The sequence below is a fragment of the Tiliqua scincoides genome, chromosome 3, assembly GCF_035046505.1.
Source record: "Tiliqua scincoides isolate rTilSci1 chromosome 3, rTilSci1.hap2, whole genome shotgun sequence".
Lineage (NCBI taxonomy): Eukaryota > Metazoa > Chordata > Lepidosauria > Squamata > Scincidae > Tiliqua > Tiliqua scincoides.
The window spans coordinates 216773668-216796680 of NC_089823.1; the positions used below are offsets into that span (position 1 = coordinate 216773668).

At 45.3% G+C, this 23013-nt stretch overlaps 1 protein-coding gene and 1 pseudogene across 1 annotated transcript in view; one reads left to right on the forward strand and one right to left on the reverse strand.

The window, feature by feature from the left end:
* PLCH1 (phospholipase C eta 1) overlaps positions 1-21222 on the reverse strand; it is a 126195-nt gene extending 104973 nt beyond the window's left edge. Inside the window, exon 1 of the mRNA XM_066620633.1 lies at positions 21144-21222. Within this exon, the coding sequence (XP_066476730.1) occupies positions 21144-21222 (79 nt within the window). The remainder of the gene's footprint in view (positions 1-21143) is intronic.
* On the forward strand, positions 5266-5385 carry LOC136646127 (5S ribosomal RNA; annotated as a pseudogene).
* Positions 21223-23013: the final 1791 nt, after the last annotated feature.

Below are 23013 nucleotides of genomic sequence, written 5' to 3' on the forward strand. Positions count from 1 at the left end.
GAATGGCATGTGGAGAACCCATCTCACATGTGCTGTTGTAGGCATGTGACTGAGTAGTGAAGAAAAGGTTGGGTGGGTGGGATGTGCTGCTCCCCATCACACAAATTGAAGGTCAGCCCAGTGTGACCTCCACACACTGGGCCTACAAACCTACAGCCCTCTTCAGATGAAATCCTTCCTATCTTCATTGTACCCGGAGGGGAGGACTTCACCCACTGCCCACCCACTCTAACACAACTGCTGGTTGCAGCCCTGGTGTTTGTATAGTCGGGTTTCATGAGAAAAGTTTGTACTGTACAAACAAAAAGTTTGTACTGTACCGTCTCATGAAGGTCAAACAAACAGTCACCCTTTAGTGCATGTGGGGGGGGGGGGAAGAGTGAATGCAACAGCATTTGGGGACATTATCGATTAGCACAGTCCCACTGCTCCTTCCCTGAATTTAGTGATTGTGAGAAGGATTTAATGTGCGGAGGGTCTATTTCATTTCCAAATGCAGAAAATGGTGTGTTAATTAACAAAAATAGAAAATGCAGTAAAGGCAGTGAAAAGATTCAAGCTAACTATCCCGTAGAGGAGAAGAGTGGCAGCTTTTATTCACCTTGAAAAGAAAAGAATAAGCGAATACAGCAGCCAAGAGCTGACATGCAAAATTTATGTCAGATTCCTAAGACTGTCACTCAGGGTGGGATAGGAAGCAGATGGATCCAGGGGGGAAAGCTTCTATGGCTATATTTAGTCTGCCTAGAAAGGGAGGGGGTGGAAATTAAGAGGCAATTTTTATTTTTTTGCAACATCTGTCCAAGTAGACAGGTTTTGTTTCACTCAACATTGTGTCTGAACCACCTCAGTGCTTCCAAGTTTGCTTGCTTTCCGCTCAAATTTCTGTCAACAGCAGTGCAGGGAGCAGGCTTCTCAATGGAAAATACCACAGAAACTTCCATAATGGTTGTAGAGATGAAATACCTGACTTGACAATTCTGTTTGGCATTCAATAATACAATAAATTAAGAAATGATAATCCAGTGATATACAGGCTGCTGTCTCCATTTCTGGTAGATAGCCAGGAGATAACTGGCTCCATCCCTTGACCTAAATACAGACACTTAAGTACCTGCTCGAAGGATTCGTTAGGACCTTGCTTTCCTACCATGTTGAGGCAACAAGACATGCTCAATCAGGTTTAGAGTAAATCTCACCAAATTTTCTAGGCTGTAAAACAAGTTTAGGGGAGGAAAAAAAAAAGGCAAACAGTAGCATGGTCATCTCTGGGTTGATACAAGCAAACAGAGCCCAAGGGCGACACAATACAATAAGAAATGAAATTAAGAGATTCTGGGATGCCTGTACAAATTTGCACATTTGAATGCCTTGCGTGTAACTCTTATTGAAAGAAAATTCTGTCAGTGGCCGAGTTTGGATATAACATGAAACCATGGTTTTACATCATCTGAATCTGCCCAAAGGGGGCTGACAAACTGAAACCATGGTTTCAAGACTGAGTGAGATGGGGGTCAGTCTAGATGTCTTCCCAGGGTCCCACTAGGGTTGCAAGGGGGGTGTTCTTTTCCCCAATCCGCCTAACCCAGGTGAGGTTGGAGTGTTTCTCCTCCAGGCCCAAGAGGGGAAGCAGCTGGAGGGGTGGAGGTGCCATCTAGCGGGTTCCCCCACTGCAGGCCAAGGGTTTGGCTGCAGCCCTTCCCGTCCCCTCTCCCTTTCCTCCCCTGCTGGGGAGCCCATGGAGGCGCGACCCCCCTCATTGGCTGCTGGGCTCCTTATGAGCCCGACGCTTGCCACGCCAAGCTCCTCCCCTTCTGCTGTGTGGCAGGGCCCAAGATTTCACTAGCTCTCCATATCCGGCCGCTCACTCCTGCCGCATTGCGCAGGTGCGGCTCGGCCACTCCTCGCCCTATGTGCGATTGTGCCACGGCTGCAGCCACAGCCACGGTCAGCTGCCTCCAACATCCCCAGCCCTGCTGGCTCCTACCTTCCCCCTCCAAGGGTTGCCCCCCAGCTCCCTTCAGCCCACGGGGGCTCAGGGCTTCTCCTCCCGCTGGCCGTGTCATCCTGGGCTGCTTGCGTCTCAGGGTAAGTCCCTGGGCAACAGGGGGATACAAAGGAGCCTTATCAAATTTGCAGATGACACCAAACAGAGGAGAGTAGCAAACACAACAGAAGACAGTAGAAGCCTATAGGAAGACCTGGACAAAATGGAACACTTCGCTGAAATGAATAAGATGAAGTTCAACAGGGATAAATGCAAAGTTCTGCACTTGGGCAAAAACAACCAAAGATACAGGTGTAAAATGGGGGATACATGACTTGGCAGCACTACATGTGAGCGGGATCTTGGAGTTGCGGTGGAACACAGGATGAACTGAGTCAGCAGTGTGATGCGGCTGCAAGGAATGCAATTTTAGCCTGCATTAACAGAACCATAGCTTCCAAGTCACGAGAAGTTGTGGTTCTGCTTTATTCTGCACTGGTTAGAATTCACCTGGAATACTGTGTCCAATTCTGGGCACCCCACTTTAAGAAAGACGCAGCCAAAGTGGAGCAGATTCAGCCTGAAGAAGAGAAGGCTGAGAGGGGATATGATAGCTCTCTTCAAATACCTAAAGGGCTGTCATATGGAAGAAGGGAATAATTTATTCTCGGCTGTCTCTGAAAGTAGAACTAAAACCAATAGGTACAAACTACAAGAGAGGAGATTTCGATTAGACATCAGGAAAAAATTCCTGACGGTCAGGGCGGTTCGGCAGTGGAACAGATTGCCAAGAGAGGTGGTGAACTTTCCCTCACTAGAGTTATTCAAGCAGAGGCTCGACAAGCACTTGTTGGAGATGCTCCAAGACAATTTCCTGCATAAGGCAGGGGGTTGGACTAGATGACCTGTTAGGTCCCTTCCAACTCTATGATTCTGATTCTATGATTCCATGAATGTGATTCTCTCAAGTTTTTCAAAGAGAATGGGTCTCTGGTTTTTCAAGAACGGATAATGTTCCCTCCTTTTGTGTCACCTTCATTTTTTCCTTTCTTCTTCCTGTTCATCATTGCCAGGAGCTCCATGTTTTACCCACCCGTATACAGGACCAGCCCAGCTGTAAGGTTGACTAAAATGCCTGCTTTTAACAGTGGGTGAGAGGGGAGCAATGAACTGACAAAGGGCACCCTGCACCCCACATCACACCACCATCATCCTTTGACCTTCCACCCACCCAGTCACTTCAGTTGGCTCTATGACGCTCTTCTCACCTGCTAAGGGCAAGCAAGAAGGGAGTCAGGGCAGGGGTAGCACATCTCTTTCTCCAGTCCTGTCACTGCTGCAATTAATTGTGGCCAGTGAAGCTTCAGAAAGAAGCAGCAGAGCAATCCTGTTCTGATCACTCAGCTCCACCTTTTTCTCCTTCTTGTCTGCCCATCAAGAAGCCCAGACAGGCAAGAAGGAGAAGGCAGCATAGCCCCCACCCCTGCCATCCTTCTTGCCTTGAAGTCCGCCACCACCTTGTTTTTCCTCCTCCTGGTCTTGTTGAAGTAAACAGACTGGGCAAACCTTACTGGCATAACTCCAATGAGTTAACAATAATGTACAAGGCTTCATGATGCATCCTCCCCCTGTGCAAAAGCATCCATTTTCTTTTTAAATAAAGGAGGGAGAGAGTGGCTTGCTACAACTAAGAATTACAGCCTCACAATAAATTTCAATGTTCTGCTTCACTAGACCTTCTCTTTCAGCATCAAAATCAAACTGGAAAAAAACACACATTTCAAATGCTAATTTTGTTAAAGAGTGTGATTAGTGGAGGGATTGCTCTTCTGCAATAAATGAGAGCATACAAACCTGTTTTAGCACTTGGTATTAATCTAATTACCTGATTTAGATATAATTTATAGCATGAGCCTGTGAAAGGTTGTACAACAATCACACAAGCCCCATAAGCTTTTTCCCCCATCCGTACATAATGAAATGGAAAGATGAGGAAAGGCAGATTTTGAGACAAATGGCAAAAAACACATTCAAAATCGAATGACTGGAACAGTTTTAGGCAAAGCCTAATGAAGGAAAGGAAACCAAGACGGGAACCATCCAGATTTTTCCAGATGTGACAACACACAAAATTCTACAGGATGAACATGAAGCTCTCTTAGATGAGTTCAGGTCACCCAAACTGGGCTCACCATACTTTTGCATGATCAAGAAACAAAGTCCAGTGCTAGTCCATGCTACTATGGGCGGTAGCTTGATTCCCAGCTGCCCCTATTGAATCCTATGGGAGGGGGGAAGTAGGTGCACAGTGGAACATAATAGAGAAGAGACAAAATCTTCTCAGGAACAGAAGAGATAAAACCTTCTTCTGATAAGTAACAGCAGAGACAGGAGAAAAATATAAGCCCTATCCCAAATGGTGTCCAGGGCTGCAACCTATTTTCTCTCGTATTGCTGAATTGAAATTTCCCATCTATCTTCCTCCACTGTTTATGTAGAAGGTATAGTGGGGCTCTGTAGTAACTGTGACACCAATTTTTTGTTTTCTACCAAAGCAAAAAGTATTAAAGTATTTTTGGCTCTCTATCAAAGCATTATGCCTTCTATGGTTCTGGTTTCCCTGTTTACATAAAATTAGACATGGGAAATCTCCTGAGTGGAGTATACCAGGTTTCCCAATTTTAGAACAACTGGAAGGAAAATGACTGAGCTCTTGTAGTTTTCGGTTGGAGAAGCAAGATTCTTTCCCTTCTGACCATTTTGTGCAAGTAAATGTACCTTCGCACTTTCTTTTTGAAGCATGTATTCCAGTGGGATGCACCTTTCATTGATTTTGGGAAAATTAAAAAATTTAATTGTATTCAACAAGGAGAGAAATCATGCAACGTAAGTCATCTGGGCGCAGCAAAGGCAAAATAGGGTGTAGGAAAAGTTGGCAATTGCATCCAGGTCTTCAGTTCCAAATGTCTTCTGCACAATAAAGAGAAAGTGGAGAAGGGAGAAAGCTCCACAAGTTGAGGGGTTAAATTTCCCCCGTTTGCATTTAGACCAAGATTTTGGACTCTGGGTTCATTCCAGAAGTCAAACTACTATAATGGATTGGGAGTTGATTTAAACTTCCCTCACCCAATAATGTGAGAGAAACTTCAGAGATAGATCAGCAACTTCCTGTACATCCACCCCCCAAGGCAACCCACAATAGCACAGGGAGGGAAAACACTGGAAGCTGCTGTGTACTAAATCAAGACCATTGGTCTATCTAGCTCAGTATTGTACACACAATTAGCAATTGTTACCCTGCACATGCCCGATCTCGTCTGATCTCGGAAGCTGAGCAGGGTCAGGCCTGGTTAGTACTTGGATGGGAGACCGCCTGGGAATACCGGGTGCTGTAGGCTTATACCATAGTCTTTCGAGACTGAAGGTTGCCAACCATAGCAAAATTGTACACACTGACTGTAAGAGGCTCTCCAGGTGGAAAAGCTAACGGCTGAGCTGGGGCCTTCTACATTCAAAGCAGGTGGACTGCCACAGGGCTAGGGGACTGAATTCTGCCCACTCCACACTGTAGCAGAAATTTCAGGGCTAGGTACACTGCTTTCTGTACTTTCAGCCTCTGAAGCCAATCCTATAGGATGGAGAAATACCAACACCCCCCGACTGCCTTGCACAATGCAATCTGCACCCCTTTACCCATGTGGTAACATATTCAGGACTGTAAAACATCTTTCTTACATGGTGCACAAGCTAAAAGCAGGAGCCTTAATTTATACTTTCTAGTTTCTAACTTAACACATTCCATTTAGTGCATGAATAAATCTGTAAGAGCCTTAAGGCTCTCTTAAGAGAGAAAGGTCTTGATTCTGGAGAATTTAGGATAACACTTCCCATACATGATCCATATTAATGATTGTAAAACCCTGTTACGTAGGTTACTGTTACCACTGAGCAGAGCTATGACTCCAGATCGCCCACATTCTATCCAGCATTAATTCTCATGCTGAGAATTAATAACATTAGCATATCTTGCAGAATTATTGTATAAAGACAATTGAGATAACGCATGTGGAGCAATATTAAGTTGAATGTTTGGGGGGCATATAAACCTGCCAGTCCTTCAGTTTATTTGCTAGATAATCCGAATAGCTTCTACTTAGCAGGGTAACCTGCAGAATTGGGGCTACTTTCTGGAATGTTGTCTTTAATGAACAACAAAGATTTCGGATGAAAAACTACAGACTAAAATGACTGGTTCTAATATGAGCTCTGCTCCATCTCTGGTCTGATATTCTCTAACCACGCACACAAATATCTACTGCATTTCTTTGTTAGTGAAGAAAGCTGACATTTTTGCTTCAGGGCATGCCAAGTCTCCCCAGAATACCAGACGACATCAGCGACAGCCTGTGATGGGAAGTTTTTGACGTATGCGGATCACGACATTAATAACATGCAAACAGAGCTATTAACATTTTCTCCCCCAACAACATTAGAAGGGACAAGGTACCCTCAGGCAATTTTTGAGCTATGGAATGCTTGAACATAACCTGCCCAGAATGTATAGGACAAGGTTTTATATAGATGTTTGCTTCTGATATGCATGATGAGATGCCTGCTGGCCTCTACTGGTTACGACTTTGAAGTTTTTGACTTTTCAAAAATGTCTTCTGGAGAATCAAAGTTCCTTGAAACTGAGTGGGTGTTTGTCAATAAGGGCCCTATCCTATCTTTTTCCCCCTGCTTGGAGCTTCCAAAACCAGAAGTGAGCTCTGATTGCAGATCAGAACTCACTGCTGTGGATGGGAGGCTCGTCAAGGGGGCTGTGAGACTCCAGAACCCTCCAGGAGGCTGCACAATCCCCCCAGGTATGTTAATTGCTCCTGGGTCCCCACAGTGCCACAGTCTCTGTGGCACTGTTGAGGCGCCCATTTCTAGGTCCCCCCTCAGGCGCCTCTTTTCTAGGCTGAAGAGGCCCAAACGCCGTAGCCTTTCCTCATAAGGGGCACCTTCCTTATGAGGAAAGGCTACGGCGTTTGGGCCTCTTCAGCCTAGAAAAGAGGCGCCTAAGGGGGGAAATGATTGAGACATACAAAATTATGCAGGGGATGGACAGAGTGGATAGGGAGATGCTCTTTACACTGTCACATAACACCAGAACCAGGGGACATCCACTAAAATTGAGTGTTGGGCGGGTTAGGACAGACAAAAGAAAATATTTCTTTATTCAGCGTGTGGTTGGTCTGTGGAATTCTTTGCCACAGGATGTGGTGATGGCGACTGGCCTGGATGCCTTTAAAAGGGGATTGGACAAGTTTTTGGAGGAAAAATCCATTACGGGGTACAAGCCATGATGTGTATGCGCAACCTCCTGATTTTAGAAATGGGTTATGTCAGAATGCCAGATGCAAGGAAGGGTACCAGGATGCAGGTCTCTTGTTATCTGGTGTGCTCCTTGGGGCATTTGGTGGGCCGCTGTGAAATACAGGAAGCTGGACTAGATGGGCCTATGGCCTGATCCAGTGGGGCTGTTCTTATGTTCTAGGTCATTCCCTTTAAGGAAAAAGTGCTCCTTTTAAGTCTCAACAACAGGTCGCAACCCACCAGTTTGACCACAACTGTACTAGGGTATCCATTGGCAGATGCTCAATTCTTTTCTTGGTAGTTGGAGAAAAAGATGTTCTGAAGGAAGAATATTTGAAAAATGCCATGCAACTTATTTGAATTCAGTATGATTGTGTCCAAACTTCCCAACCCAACAAACTGAACTTCAGAATCATTATATGGCTGAGACAGCAATTCTATCCTTACTCACCTAGAAGTAAACCCCTTGGACAACAATGGAGCTTACTTCTGAGTATAAGTAAGGCTCTGAGAGCCACAAGGTACTTGCAGACTGAGGCTCCCCCCTGCACCATATATATATTTCATTTATATTAATTTAAATTTATATTAATATTTAGAAACAAAATTAATTTCAACTTGTTCCATCTCAAAAGTCTCAAGGGGCAGACAATAATGTTGAATTCTTTGGAGATATACATTGAACATTCAAAACTTTACATTTGTTTCTTGCCCCTCCATTGCTCCTAATAAGGTAGTGTCTTGACATTCACAGGGGTTTGATTCTGGGACTCCCTGCTGATACCATAAAATGAGTTAAATAAAAGCAATTTTTTAAAAATTAAAAGGTGTGTCCCTTTACAATTGTGGTTCAAAAACAGTTTTTTTCATTGTTGTAGAGAGGCAGTCATCAATTAGATATGCCAAGGAGCCCTTGCCTTTGCCTGGCTTAGCTCAGGGGTGCCCAAACCCCGGCCCTGGGCCATTTGTGGCCCTCGAAGACTCCCAATGCGGCCCTCAGGTAGATCCCAGCCTCCAATGAGCCTCCGGCCCTCCAGAAACTTGCTGGAGCCCGCACTGGCCTGAAGCAACTGCTCTCAGTGTGAGGGTGACTGTTTGACCTCTAGTGTTAGCTGTGGGATGAGGGTTCCCTCCACCACTTGCTGTTTCACGTCTGTGATGCAGTAGCGGCAGCAAAGGAAAGGCCAGCCTTGCTTTGTGCATGGCCTTTTATAGGCCTTGAGCTATTGCAAGACCTTCATCCATTCATATAAGTTCATCTTTAATATACTCATTTATGTAAACTTATGTAAATTTATTCAAATTTTAAATGTAAATTAATTCTTTTTTTCCCTGGCCCCCCAACACAGTGTCAGAGAGATGATGTGGCCCTCCTGCCAAAAACTTTGGACACCCCTGGCTTAGCCGAAGAATGGAATGATCACTTGCATGACTCTTTCTACAACAGTAAGAAAAGCAGTTTTTTAAACTGTAATTTTAAAGGGATGCATTTTTCCCCTTCTCCAGGGATCAGCACATCCCTTCTCATTTGCAGTGGCCTTTCGTGCTGAGTCAAATCCGTGTATAAAAAAATCTGTGTATAACAAGGTTGGACCTGTACATGAATATGATCCCCATATTGCAGATGATGAGTTGAGACTGAGAAGTGACTTGCCTAAAGCCACCAGCTGACTTCCTGGTAGAGACAAGATTCTAACCCGAGACTTCTCAATTTGTAGTTCAGTCTTTTAGGCCCGCATCAGATGCATTTCCCCCTGGAATAACTGCACATCTATGAGTCCCATCCACAATGACAAGGAGGAGGAAGCATTTCCTAAATTTCAAGTCTCCCAAGTGTTACGTTAGCCACCAACCACATTTTGAACTCTTGCTTTAATTTGTTCTCTTGATACTTAGATCATGTTAACTGTCGATTTCAATAAACCTAAAGCAAGACATGGGCATTTTTGCCTTTCACCACATTCAGTGTGCTTTAGCATCTCAAGCTTTTGATCCAAACCATGAGCAAGCCTCTTACGTTTCACCTGTTTTTCTACTTTTCCCATGAGTTTTTTTTAATCTCCTTTTGTTCTTTAGGACCCATGCTCACAATAATTTGTACAAACACTGTACAAAACCAGAAAAAAAGAAGCATGTCATGTACATGCCTTGAAAGCCAGTAGGAAGCAGAGTATGGGGACACACTGTATAACCAAAATTTTGGTACAGACAAAGAAATACAGGTCCAGCCTATTTATACACGGCTTTTTTATACACAGATTTGACTCAACAGGAATGGCCACTGCAAATGAGAAGGAATGTGCTGATCCCTGCAGTAGGGGAAAATGTATCCCTTAAAAATCAGTTTAAAAAACTGAACAGTCCTTTAACAATAGCCTCCTTAATGAGAGGGGGGGCAGCTGGCTGACAATCCATCAGTCCAGGCGACCCCTCCCTTCCCCCTGAGCATGTTAAAGAAAGGTGATTTCCATTAGTGAAGGGAGGGGCTGAGTGAAGTGCTTTGGCTTGGAGGAAGACTGAATGATGATTGTCTTCTTAATGACTCTTATCTTACATCACAAAGGTCATCAAGGCTGTTTTTAAATCACCAGGGCAAAGAAACTTTGTTTTTTAAATTGATTTGCTATAGTGCATTTTTTGTGAGTGCTTGGAAAGGAACCCACTTGAACAGGGGTCGGCAACCTTAAACATTCAAAGAGCCATTTGGACCTGTTTTCTGGAGAAAAGAAAACCTCGGGAGCCACAAAACCCTTTTGACATCTAAAATGAAGATAACACTGCATATATAGTTTTTTTTACCTTTATGCTATGTATAAAAAAACCTATAGTGTGCTGCATTTTTGAAATGAATGAACTGCTACAGAGAAAACAATATGTAACATATTTTAATGTTACAAGATCACCATAATCTTAAATTTAGAATTACATATAAAAAACGAAAGAGCTAAAATAAAATACATTTAAATTAAATACTAATTTATTTTCCCAGGGCCTGCCCTAGCCAATTTGGTGCTATAGGCAAGACTTGGGCTGGTGCCCTCCCTAGCAGAAAATCCTGACCAACAGTAAATAGTCATCTTTGTGTCTTTTCCACAGTAATGTAAAAGAGGTACAATGAAATACAAAATCTAATGACTAGTATTTTTCAATACAATAAAGAGATTTACAGTTATTACTCCCCCTTGTATGTCCCAATTTATAATGCACTCCCCTCTTGTATATGCAACTTTTATAATGCACTCCCCTCTTACAGGTCCCATTTTTATAATGTAGCCCCTTCTTGTAGCTCCCTTGTAGGTGCTGGGGCACCTTCCTTATGAGGAAAGGCTACGGCGTTTGGGCTACTTCAGCCTAGAAAAGAGGCACCTGAGGGGGGACATGATTGAGACATACAAAATTATGCAGGGGATGGACAGAGTGGATAGGGAGATGCTCTTTACACTCTCACATAACACCAAGAGCAGGGGACATCCTCTACCTGTCTCCTCAGAAGTCAGCCCCAGTAGAGTGAACGGGGCTTCCTCCCAGGGAAGTGTGGACAGGCTCCTCTCCCTGTCTACTCAGAAGTCAGCCCCAATAGAGTGAACAGGGCTTCCTCCCAGGGAAGTGTGGACAGGGCCTGTCTACTCAGAAGTCAGCCCCAATAGAGTGAACAGGGCTTCCTCCCAGGGAAGTGTGGACAGGGCCTGTCTACTCAGAAGTCAGCCCCAGTAGAGGGACCGGGCTTCCTCCCAAGGAAGTGTGGACAGGTTCCTCTGCCTGTCTACTCAGAAGTCAGCCCCAATAGAGTGAACAGGGCTTCCTCCCAGGGAAGTGTGGACAGGGCCTGTCTACTCAGAAGTCAGCCCCAGTAGAGGGACCGGGCTTCCTCCCAAGGAAGTGAGGACAGGCTCCTCTGCCTGTCTACTCAGAAGTCAGCCCCAGTAGAGTGAACGGGGCTTCCTCCCAGGGAAGTGTGGACAGGGCCTGTCTACTCAGAAGTCAGCCCCAGTAGAGGGACCGGGCTTCCTCCCAAGGAAGTGAGGACAGGCTCCTCTGCCTGTCTACTCAGAAGTCAGCCCCAGTAGAGTGAACGGGGCTTCCTCCCAGGGAAGTGTGGACAGGAATGCAGCTCACCTCGCTCCTTCCTGCCCATTGCCTCAACTGCGCTGCATCTCCCGTGCTTCTCCAACCAGCCTCGCCTCTTCCGTTCAGCCCCCTGCCCGCTGCAGGGCGAAGGAAGGAAGAGCGCAGGGAAGAGGTGCCCGGCTGCCCCCCCGCACCTGCTCGCAGTGGGGCGGGGAGAGCAGGTCCAGGAGAGCGCAGCTGCCCCTGCCTGCCTGCCAAGGAAGGAGCTGCTGTGCGCGGGGGGGGGCGCTTTGCAGGGAAGGAGCTGCAGCTTTGCAGGGAGGAGTGGCGCCCCGCATTCACCAGCAGCCACCCGCAGCACATCGCTGGCTGGGCAGAGGCCAAGGGGAAGGGTGCCCCACTTCCAGCCCCCACTGGGGAGCCGCATCAGAGGACTGAAAGAGCCGCATGCGGCTCTGAAAACACAGGTTGCCGACCCCAGCACTTGAATAATGAGGCTCAACCTGTATGGTCTTAATAGTTGCGGGTTCATATAGACTGTATATTAACATACAGATAACAGGAGAACTGTGTACAGGGCCTACCTGTACACTGTTTGGAGCCCACGGATTTGACTCAGCGCAGGTTCTGAACAGTCTCTGGAAGGACTCACATGACCTCCCGGACGCAACCAGAAGCACCTTCTGGGTGCCTCTGGGAGGCTTTCTGAGGCTTGGGGAGGCCTCATATGGCCTCCCCAAGACTCAGAAGGTCTTAGAAAGGCACTTCGGTGTTTGCGAAAATGGGAAGTGCCATTCTAAGACCTCCTGGAAGCCTTCTCAGGCTCTGGGAGGCCAAATGTAGCCTCCCTGGGCCTCCGAAAGCCTCTTGGATGCAGGAGATGGAACCAACCTGTGGATTCAATTATCTGTGGGTTTTGGTATCCACAGAGGTTCCAGGAACAGACCTCCTCCCCCATGGTTACCAAGGTCCAACTGTACACGTAATGTACAGAAATGTGGGAGCTATCCTATTCTGTCTCCTATTCTGTCTCCCAGCTAAAGAACCATCTTTAATTTTTGGGAATCACGTTTTTTCCCCTTTGCTCTCTGTGGGCATCACCATCTTATCCCTTTGTCCCTGATAAGTGAGGACTGATACGTTTACATTTTAATACCCAATGAGTCCACGGCAAATTCCACATACTATATATTATGTGGAATTACGACACACCTGCAGTGGGAAAATTACAGACATTCTTAATAAAACCAAATTGAAGACACTAAGTGAGAAAGCACCAGAGAGCTTTCTCTGTGAGCAAGACTGATTTAACATGACTGGATTCCAGCACTGCTTAGTTCATTCTTAATGCCAAGGTCTCCGAGGCACAGAGTAGAGAGAGAGAGTTTATATATAGCAAAGGGAATATAATGCCTTTCCACACACCACACTTTTAAAACATAAGGCTTAAGTTTCAGACAAGCATCAAAGAGAAGGGAAAGATGAATTGGCTTCCAAATAGCCAATTATAGCACCCAAAAAATTAAGGGACCCTTCGCAGAAAAGATCAAAGAAAATGTTCATTAAACATGTCATGTCTGCTTAGGCAATTGAGTGAATCTGGCAGTGCTGAGACTGAAGAAACAGGAGAATCAGCCATGTATTTATTATACGGCTAAACTAAAAGCAGCTAGGGCTGTAGCTGACCAGTTGTGAAGTGCTAAAGAAAATTAGCAACCCAATCCTAACCTGCACTGGAACAGGCAGGCTGGCTGGCCTGTGCTGTATCCAGTGCAGGGTTGGAGATGGCTGTGGTACTACTCAGGGCAAGAGGACATTTTTTCCCTTTCCGCTGAGCACTGCCCCAGACACAGCAATGGTTCTACTTGGATCTGCACCAGCTAAATCACTGGTGCAGTTCCAAGCAGCCTGTGTTAGGCCAAACTGCTCAGAAGAGGAGTTAGGATCTGGCCTAAGCGCCAGTCCAACCCCCCTCCCAGGCCTGGCCCACCCACCGGTCTGCCCGCTGCCACCCCTCCCCGCACCCTGGAACACCCATGAAATGCCCTCCCCCGCCCACTCCAAACCCCTGCACCAAGGGCCCACCACTGGCACAAACTTACCTTTACTGGGGCTTACTCAGGGGCAGAAAGACCGGCGCACTTCCTTGCACTAGCCTCCCATGCTGGCTTTATGGCACATTTGAGTCCTTTCTGCTAGCTTTAGCACAAGTCTGGCTTGTGCTGTCACTGAAATTCGAATGGCAAAAGCCCCCTCAACTGGTAAAGGAAGGTTTTGAACACAGTGGGCTGGTTTGGACAATGCACCAATCACCCAACCAGCCCTACGCGATAAAGAAAATGCACAGTCCAACCCTGGTCCGGAGCATCTGCCATAATCTTGTGAGGAGTTCTTCCAAGCAGCTCATCTAAAGTGTGAATTTCCCCCACTACATGTTTATAAAAAACACCCCAAGCTCTCCCAAAAAGAGGGGTCAGGGGTTAGGATATGTATGCATTGTCAGAATGAATGCCCTTTATAACACATGGCCAGTGAGGAGATGGGTGTAGCATTCAGATCGTTCACTTGGACTTACTTCCAAGTAAACATGGATAGGATTGCATTATATTGAAGTTCCCCGCTTAGCCAGTGTCTGTAGCTGATTAACAAATGCTAACAAAAAGGTAACCTGATTAAGCTTTAACCATGGCTAGCAACTACACCATGACTGGGGTTAAGATTGGAGGAAAGATTTGCCCATAGGGTACGGTGGAATTGAAGAGAAGTTAACAATTGTATGGCCTGTTCTTGATCTGGAAAATAATTAGCATTACATCTATACAAGTTATATATAGTTTCCAACTTTATCACTCACCAGTGCTGAAGGGAGGGAGCAAAGCCCTGAACCTGAATGGTGCGCCGTCCATTACATGATGGCACACTGGGGGCACTATATCTGCCACTGGTACTGAGGATTCAGGAGTGGCATCAGTGTGGGCTCTTGCCAGTGCTCAACCCCAATGCCCAGATTTAGGTTTCAGTGCTTGGGTCTACATATGCAACACAGTGAGATGGTAAAAGCCAAGACCAGAGGGTGGACTGCACCACTTCAGACAGCAGGTGGAAATATCATTGTTTAACAGACTCCCACACAAAGATTCGAACGTAGCCCACTCATGAGTGCAACTCATAGTTGCACTCATTTCTACTTTCAAGGAGGTTTTTCTTCTACATAGGACAGCAGTCAGAACTGTGATCCTTCTGAGGCAATCTGCAATGAAAGCACCTCAGGACTTAACCATCTCGTTCTTTTGCATAGATAAACTGTATGCATTTGAAACTGGAATTCTTAGATAGCGTGGCCTTAACTAACATGCATTTGGTTCAAAAATTGCATTGTATTCCAGTGTGTAGATTCCAGACAAAGAATTGTGCCTTCAACCATTTGTATGAGATTATTCACCTGAAGAAACTGGGCTCACACAACCACCTAAATTCATCAATGTGCATTCTCATCACTTTACATCATATTTCTGACCTGGGATAGTTTCATAAACTTTCCCTACATTCATTCCTACATAAAGCAGCATGGAATAGTCATGTGCAATGGCAAAGTTGGAGGGGAAGTAAACTGATGAGCCCCCAGCCTGTCTGCCACCCTCTCCAGCCTACCACTCCAGTGGGTGCTCCACTCTTCTTCTGGTTAGCCAAGGACAAATCAGAAGAGGACTGCAACAACACCAGCCCCCTTCTCCCTCCATTGCTGCTGAAGGAAGAAGTCGGAAGGGGGAAAAAGCTGAAGAGAAAAGAACAGTGGATTTCTGTGAAAGTATAAGCACTGCAAACTGAAGGCAAGGGCTGCAGGTGAATGCTGCACTTATACAGGCAGGGACAGCCTGGAAAGAAAGTTCAGCATGCAGGTTGGGACCATCAGTCATTCAGGCTAAGAGGAGAAGGGAAACAGTCACAAGCCCAATTCCTTCCCACCAAGATTTGTTAAGGTGCCCAGGAGACAGCCATGTTGTCGCTGGAAAGATGTCAGGCAGGAAGAACTGGGCTCAGAAGAAGATCCAAACCCAATTTCCTTCCTTCATAACATTCCCTGTAGGTCCCCACTTGCATTCTCCTGCAGCTACACCATCCAAAGACAACAGCAGGCACAAAGGAAACATTATCTTGGGTCAGGATATTTAAAACACACACACAACAGCTGGAATGTGAGATATTTGACAACACCTCTGTGCTGGTGGGGCAATAAAGGGGCCAGATCAGATCATTGTGTAGCAAAGTGCAACCTTTTCATATTTTGTTCACCAAATGTGAGCAAGCAGATCGCTATCAGCTCCGGCATGCTTAGCTTCCTCCCGCCAACCTGCTGCTCGATCTGGCATCTCCGAGATGATGAGCATTTCAATTATTTCATGTTAATTGTAATTCTAGCTTTAGAACAAAAAGTGGATATTGGTTTTTCAGTCCCTTGTATATTAGCATCAAAATGAGCATCCAGGCAAGTACGTTCTGCAGAGAACGGGTAGGAGGAAATGAAAATGAACACAAATAAGCTCGTCCTGACTCAAAGGAGATGCCTTGGCTGAATTAAGAAGATACGACTGGCGACACAAAATGAAATATTTCATTCCCACACGCTAAAGTGGAATAAATGATCTTGGACTGCATTCATATGTTTCATTCTCTCACTTTCCAAAACATGGTTTCAAGGAATGGGAATGAGTTCTGTGCGCTCCCATCTGCTATGCCCAGCTTAAGCCATTCCTGCCCAACTCTGCATATACAGAACAGGGACCCAATATGCACACCTGTGGGCTCGGCAAAAAAATGGGTTAACAGTACTGGTATTGATCAAAATACCATTTGCTGGTTGGAAAGCCACAGCAAACTATGGTTTGAAGAAACCAGGAAGTGCTAGCACTGGGGACCCTGAAGCAAAACCCGGCAGTCAGACCCCCGGAGCCACCTCCCCTATGTTCCGAGGACACACTGGGTATTGCCACTGTTATGAAGAGTTCAGTGGGCAGCTCAGCCAGGTGGATCCTCTAATATGGGACCCCTTGGTCAGTGCTTGACCTGGCTGACCCCCAACACCACCCCTGAAACCAGAAGGTGCTCTACTAAGTCAAATGTGCAAGGGGAGGAGGGAGCACACATGGCTTGTTCCCAATCTCTTCCTAACTATAATCCAGAAAACTGGAAAATATGACATCTGAATGGAGCTGTGGATTCACTGGAGCATGGAATCAGCGCAACACACTTACTGCTGCACAAGTTCTTTTACAAAGGAATTTAATCTGCTGAAATGCTCACTATACCAGCATAATCACCCTTCATCCAACCTACCATTACATCAAATTCAAACTCTGCAATTTACATATGCTTATATATTGTTTCTAGACAAGAACAGGACTGCATTCAGAGACAGCTTTAACCCTCCAAAAGGCCTGTATTGCTTCAACCAGAATAGAGCCAGTCTCTCAGCCTGTAATTGTAAAAGATGGTTCCAGCTCCAATTCTAGTCATTGAAATATTATTTCATACCTTTTGATTACAATTTTAAGTGCTACAAAATTGTAACTTGCTCTGCTTAACGATGTCTCCAGACACTGAAATCTAATTATATAAAAATTTCTTACAGTTGTACGTGATGGACTGTGGTCTGAATTGAAATTTTTTTAAGTCCTATGCTGCCCTCTTGTGTAGAACTTTAGTGAGTTAAGCTACAATCAAGCAATATCTGTGCTCACAAGCCTCTGTTCCTTGCAGAGGACACAAACCTTATCCAATGACTTAAGCTTCTCATCATCACAGTACTTAGGGCTCAATCCTAACCAGGTCTACACAGAAGTAAGTCCTGTGGTGTTCAATGGGACTTACTCCCAGGAAAGTGAGGTTAGGATTGCAGTCTTAGTGAGATCATTTGTCCTTTCCACTCCATTACACATGCACCAGGTATAATACAAGTTATTTGCAACCAAATGAGGTCTGCTTCACACATTACGTATTTAGATGGGTGCAACTGGTTTTATTTTTTTTAATGCATTCCTATAGGTAGGTACAAAGTGTGAATGCTGCACACAGGAATTTTGAACATGCCTATATACTCATGAGTACTCATCTGAGATTCAGGTTAGGTTAAAATCCCACATCAAGTTTATGCTTTGTTGCAAACCCAGCTGTGTTTTGTACTACATGAAACAGTTTCAAAATCTATTTAAATTTTTTTAATCCCAACATTTTTTAATAATCCTTTGTTTAAAAGACACTATGAAAAAACAAGGGAGAAGAAATTAGAGAGGGAGTAGAACTTGTCTGTTCATAAATTACAAACAGAAGAGTCAATTAGACAGGAGCAGTTATTAAGATTAAAAAACTGAATAAATGTATCCATGTCTGCAATGCCAAATGTTCATATAAATGTCAAATTTCTGAACCTAGCAGTACATAATAATTTCAATATAGAATGGGAATATAAATTATGCATGGGAAGAATAAAGTGGATAGAGAGATGCTCTTTACACTCTCACATAACACCAGAACAAGGGGACATCCACTAAAATTGATTGTTGGGAGGGTTAGGACAGACAAAAGAAAATATTTCCTTACTCAGCATGTGGTTGGTCTGTGGAACTCCTTGCCACAAGATGCGGTGATGGCATCTAGCCTAGATGCCTTTAAAAGGGGATTGGACAAGTTTCTGGAGGAAAAATCTATTATGGGTTACAAGCCACAATGTGCTTGTGCAACCTCCTGATTCTAGAAACGGGCTATGTCAGATGCAAGGGAGGGCACCAGGATGCAGGTCTCTTGTTATCTGGTGTGCTCCCTGGGGCATTTGGTGGGCCGCTGTGAGATACAGGAAGCTGGACTAGATGAGCCTATAGCCTGATCCAGTGGGGCTGTTCTTATGAGGAAAGACCAATCCTCAGTCCACTGATAAATTGACAGGCAATATTTGTAAAACAATATGCTATGCAGCTGAAAGGGTTCTAGATATTGAATGTCTATGCCAAGGAGAAAGAGTCTATAAAACAGATAAATAGCCCAGGAGAACCATTCTACCTGTGTCTGCTGCCAGTACTAAATTAATCCAGGAAATAACCTCTGAGCAAAATGGGCCAAAAACTTGACATGAAATATGCCAAATGACTGGATAGTTTGACCCCTTTGCCATGCAGAAGATGCCACTCTGAGCCCAATCCTAACTGCCCACCCCACCACCAAAACTAGCAGCAGGGAATGCTTTACGCCCATCATGAATGGCCTGGCAGCAGCACATAAAGCAACATGCTGCCAGCCTGCCAGTAGCAAGGCTTGAGAAGCCCCACGAGTGACGACAAATCACTAAAGGACAGCCAGAGACAGTAAGGCTCTGTTCTTTTTTTTGCTAGAAAAAATGTGGAAGTGATATTTCCAGCATGCTGCTAGCATGCTTCCAGTGCAATTATTTTACAAATGACAAAATGGTGTTCCCTCTTTGAAATCCATTGTATGGAGAATTCTACATAAACATGCATAGGATTGGGCTGTAAGTGGTGCAAGATTCTGATTGGATCGTTACACCTGAGAGAAACAGCAGGTGTCTTGGTCCCCATCGTCGCAACAACAGAATACATGGGCCCTTATGCAGTGGTGGCCACCTCCAGTATCAACAGAACAAAATGGACACTGTGATGGCACCATGACCAGCATACCCAAATCTAGGCAATAGCTTAGGCAAGGACTTAGCTATGAATTTTGTGGGCATCAAGAAGCAAAGATGAGACTGGAGATTGGGTGGGGGAGGCAGGTGTTCCCATTCATAATTCAGAATGTATGTGGGTATTTCTCAGGACCACATATCTCTCTGGTTATTATGGAGATATGTGAATGGGAGTATGTATTTTTGGTTTTGTTTTTTTTAAACAATAGGTTCGTTTTCTTTTTAATACCAATGCTTTTTGCAATCTCACTAATCATATTCTCAAGAGTAAGCCTGTGAACTTTTATATAAATCTTCCCCATCACCACCTCCACTGATATCTCTTTGCTGTCTTCCTTTGGACACCTAAAATAAGATGCCTACCTTAAACTGCCATCTATGCTTTCAGAGGTAAGGTCAGGATGATCCAGAATGCCACCAGATGCATTCTTGGGGATGCAGCCTCCATGTTACAAAAAGCCCCCAAAACCTGAATTGTACTCCTCACATGCTGCCATGAAACCCAGATGTGCAGGACTCCATGTTTCATTTACTGGAAATGAATGAAATTTTCCTGTCCCTTTAAATGACAGGGATATTGTAAATGTGCTGTCCCTGTAAACGAAAGCTGAAATCACACACTTCTAGGTCTCATAGCAGCACATGAGGAGCAGGGTAAGGAGGAGGAATAAAAGGAGATCATTCCAATTTGCACTGGCAGAGGGAGGACTGGGATGAAAGGCACCCTGAATGCATTGCCCCCTTGAACTTTTTGCAATCTGCTGCTGATGCAACCTGCGTCAGGTGCCTCATGGATGGGCCAGTAGCAGGTAGGTCCTACAGGGTACAGTAGCCAATCTGCATAGCCAGTCCCTCTCTTACATTGGAGTGTTTCAGCATCAATCCTTGTAGAACAGCAATTCTCAACCTTTTTCATCTCATGACACACTGACAAGGCACTAAAATGGTTAAGGCACACCATTAATTTTTGCACAATTCACACGGCACGCCGCACTGCCAACAAGGGGCTTGCATCCCCCAGTGGTCCTACTAACAAATGATCCTCCCCCAAACTCCCACGGCACACCTGCAGACCATCCGCAGCACACCGGTGTGCCAGAGCAACGCGGTTGAAAATGGCTGTTGTAGAAAGTAGAACCAGAGAATCTCTCCACTTGGTCGCCTTCAGCATATACGGTAATGCTGGGGATTCCAATCTGTGCTCAGATTGCCTACTCTGTGGAGCCTGCCCCAAGCTTAGGAATGAGTTTCAAAGCAGTACAGGCAGGGCCTCTTTATCCACGAGTTCGGCACCCGCAGATTTAACTCGGTGCGGGTGCCGGAGGGCCTCACCTGACCTCCCAGACACGTGCGGCCTCTCAGGGTTTCAGAAAGCCCCCCCCTCCCCAGTGGGGTCAGAAAGGCACTTCCAGTTTTCGCAAAAACCGGAAGTCCCATTCCAACACTTTCAGATATGACCGGAGGTCCTCTGATCACCCCCATCTGCAGATTCCATTATCTGAGGGTTTCAGTATCTGTGGGGGACCATCTGAAAACGGAACCCCTGCCTCCATGGATATAACAGTCCAACTTTACTATCTGAATGACAGCATCATTGTATCAATAAGGCCCTTTACACCCATGCTCTTGATTCTGTTTTAGTGCTACAACTTTAAGACCACAGTTTCCAACTGTGCCGCAGTGCCCCAGGGCATTGCATAAAATGCACAAGGGTGCCATGGGATATTGGAAATTTTTAAGGGAAACACGGTGATGGAACGGTAGGGGTGCTGTGAAAAAATGACTGAGTACTATAGGGGTGCCTTTAGTGACCGAGAGAGTTTGGGAACAGCTAGCATTTCCAACAAATTGGAACCAATAAAGAACACCCAATCAGTGAACAAAACATTTCCATAATGAACCTGAGTTTGAAGCCAGTTCACTGCAAGTAAATAAGCAGCCACGTTAAGGAGATACCACTGTGAAATTCCAGCTGCACTTGAATGGAGGTACGAAACTAGAGATGTCAGAAATCGAAGAGATAATGTCGCTTACCATGAAAAACCCCATTGTCCACTAAAAAATGTCTGCAGTACTGCAGACAGCTTCTCTTATCCAGGTTCCAGTAACTCATTGTTAGGAGACTTTCTTCTCAGCATCAAAGGCAGTTATCCTGCAAAAATAAAGAGGAGATAAATGGCGATTCTCTGAAGGTGATCATTAAGTGGAAAGAAAGAACAATCTACTAGAATTAGCTCCAATAAAGGAATTATGTAGTGTTAATCTTTGTACAAAAAGATTCCCTGCTTTACATAAAAAAGCTCAAACAATAATTGCTGAAAAAATCCCTCATTTCTTGGGCCCGTAATTAGGCCATCATCAAGGACCTTGGGCTATTTTCACACAATACACCCCCCCCCCCCAAAGAAGACAGAGAGAAAAAAATAAGTATGCCAATGATATGGGAAGCAAACTCAGGCATTTAACAATGTAAATGGGGAACTTCCTTTGATAGAACTGAGCATAATCTTATAAATGCAAGAGTGGATTGCAAGACCCTTCAAAAGGAGATATTAATTGCTTTCACACCCTGACCCTAAACATAATCACCTTTCTCCAGCAGCCCCATGGACTATACAAGGTTCCATGAAGTGCTGCATAAGTAAAGCCTCTCCCTTTCTCTTCAATGGCAGGGAATCAAGCCTGAAAACAAGGAGGCAGCTCCTGATCCTGTACAGCTGCCTAGAACTGTGAACTGCTGTAACTGGGAAGAAGTGAATCCCATGGATTTTCAGTGCCACTTCTTTCTGCACACAATGGTATAGTATTTTATTTGTATTTTTTCACATTGCCCTTCCTCCAAGGATCTCAGGATGGTGCACTTGGTTCCTTCTCTTCTTCTGTCCTCACAGCAACCCCGTGAGGTAGGTGAGAGATAGTGGTTGGTCACCCAGGAAGCTTCAGGGTTAAGCCGGGCTTTGAACCTGGATCTTCCAAATCTTTCAAATCCATTGAATGTGGAAGAAGGAAATGGACGACAGAATAATAATAATACTAATAATAATACAGGTATTTCTATACCGCCTTTCTTGGTCCTCAAATTTCTCCTTAAGACTTTATTCAAGGCGGTTTACATAGGCAGGCAATTTAAATCCCCGTAGGGATTTTTACAATTTGAAAGAAGGTTTCTATCTTTCAAGAAACCACAACATTCAGGTGTTTCTTTCTTGATCTGGCCGCACATTCTGGCCTCCATCCTCCCACGCTCAGAGCAGATGGAATAGCTCGGCTCAGCTTGTCAGCTGCTTCAAGGTCGCACGGTGCCGGTGGCCTGGAACTGGCGACCTTCGGATGTTATCTTCAGGCAAATGGAGGCTCAACCCTCTAGACCAGACCTCCTGCCCATGAAGAGTGAAGAGTGGTGAAGAGTGAAGAGTGAAGTGAAGAGTGGTGGGGAGACGCTTTAGCCCCCCACTCTCTCCTTCTGGGTAGGGAAAAGACCTGTACGAAAACATGGAGAGCCACTGAGCCCAATCCTTAAACTTACTGGCCGTCATCAGGTCAAGGATTCTGTTGGTGCTGACTGCCGTATAGGTGCTTTATCAGTGTGCAACTCAGCATGCTGCTAGGAGCACTAACGGGAAGGCCTGTGCCTTCCAGCCCCTGTCATTGTTGATTCACCCACTCACTAGGGGAGGTAAGACAGCGGAGGAGGTGGGAGGGGTAGCAGGAAGGTGGAACAGGGATGGGGAGGGGGTAAAATGAGTCAGGGGGAGACCGGGAGGGGGCAAGGGGTGGATTGGGGTCTGAGAGGGGGACAGGATTGGCACCAGCGGTGCTGCTCAGTGCTGTTTTGTGCCACAGAAGCTCACCTCCTGATAAGGGAACGATTGTTGCTTCAACAAGACTGGGCAGACAATAAGTG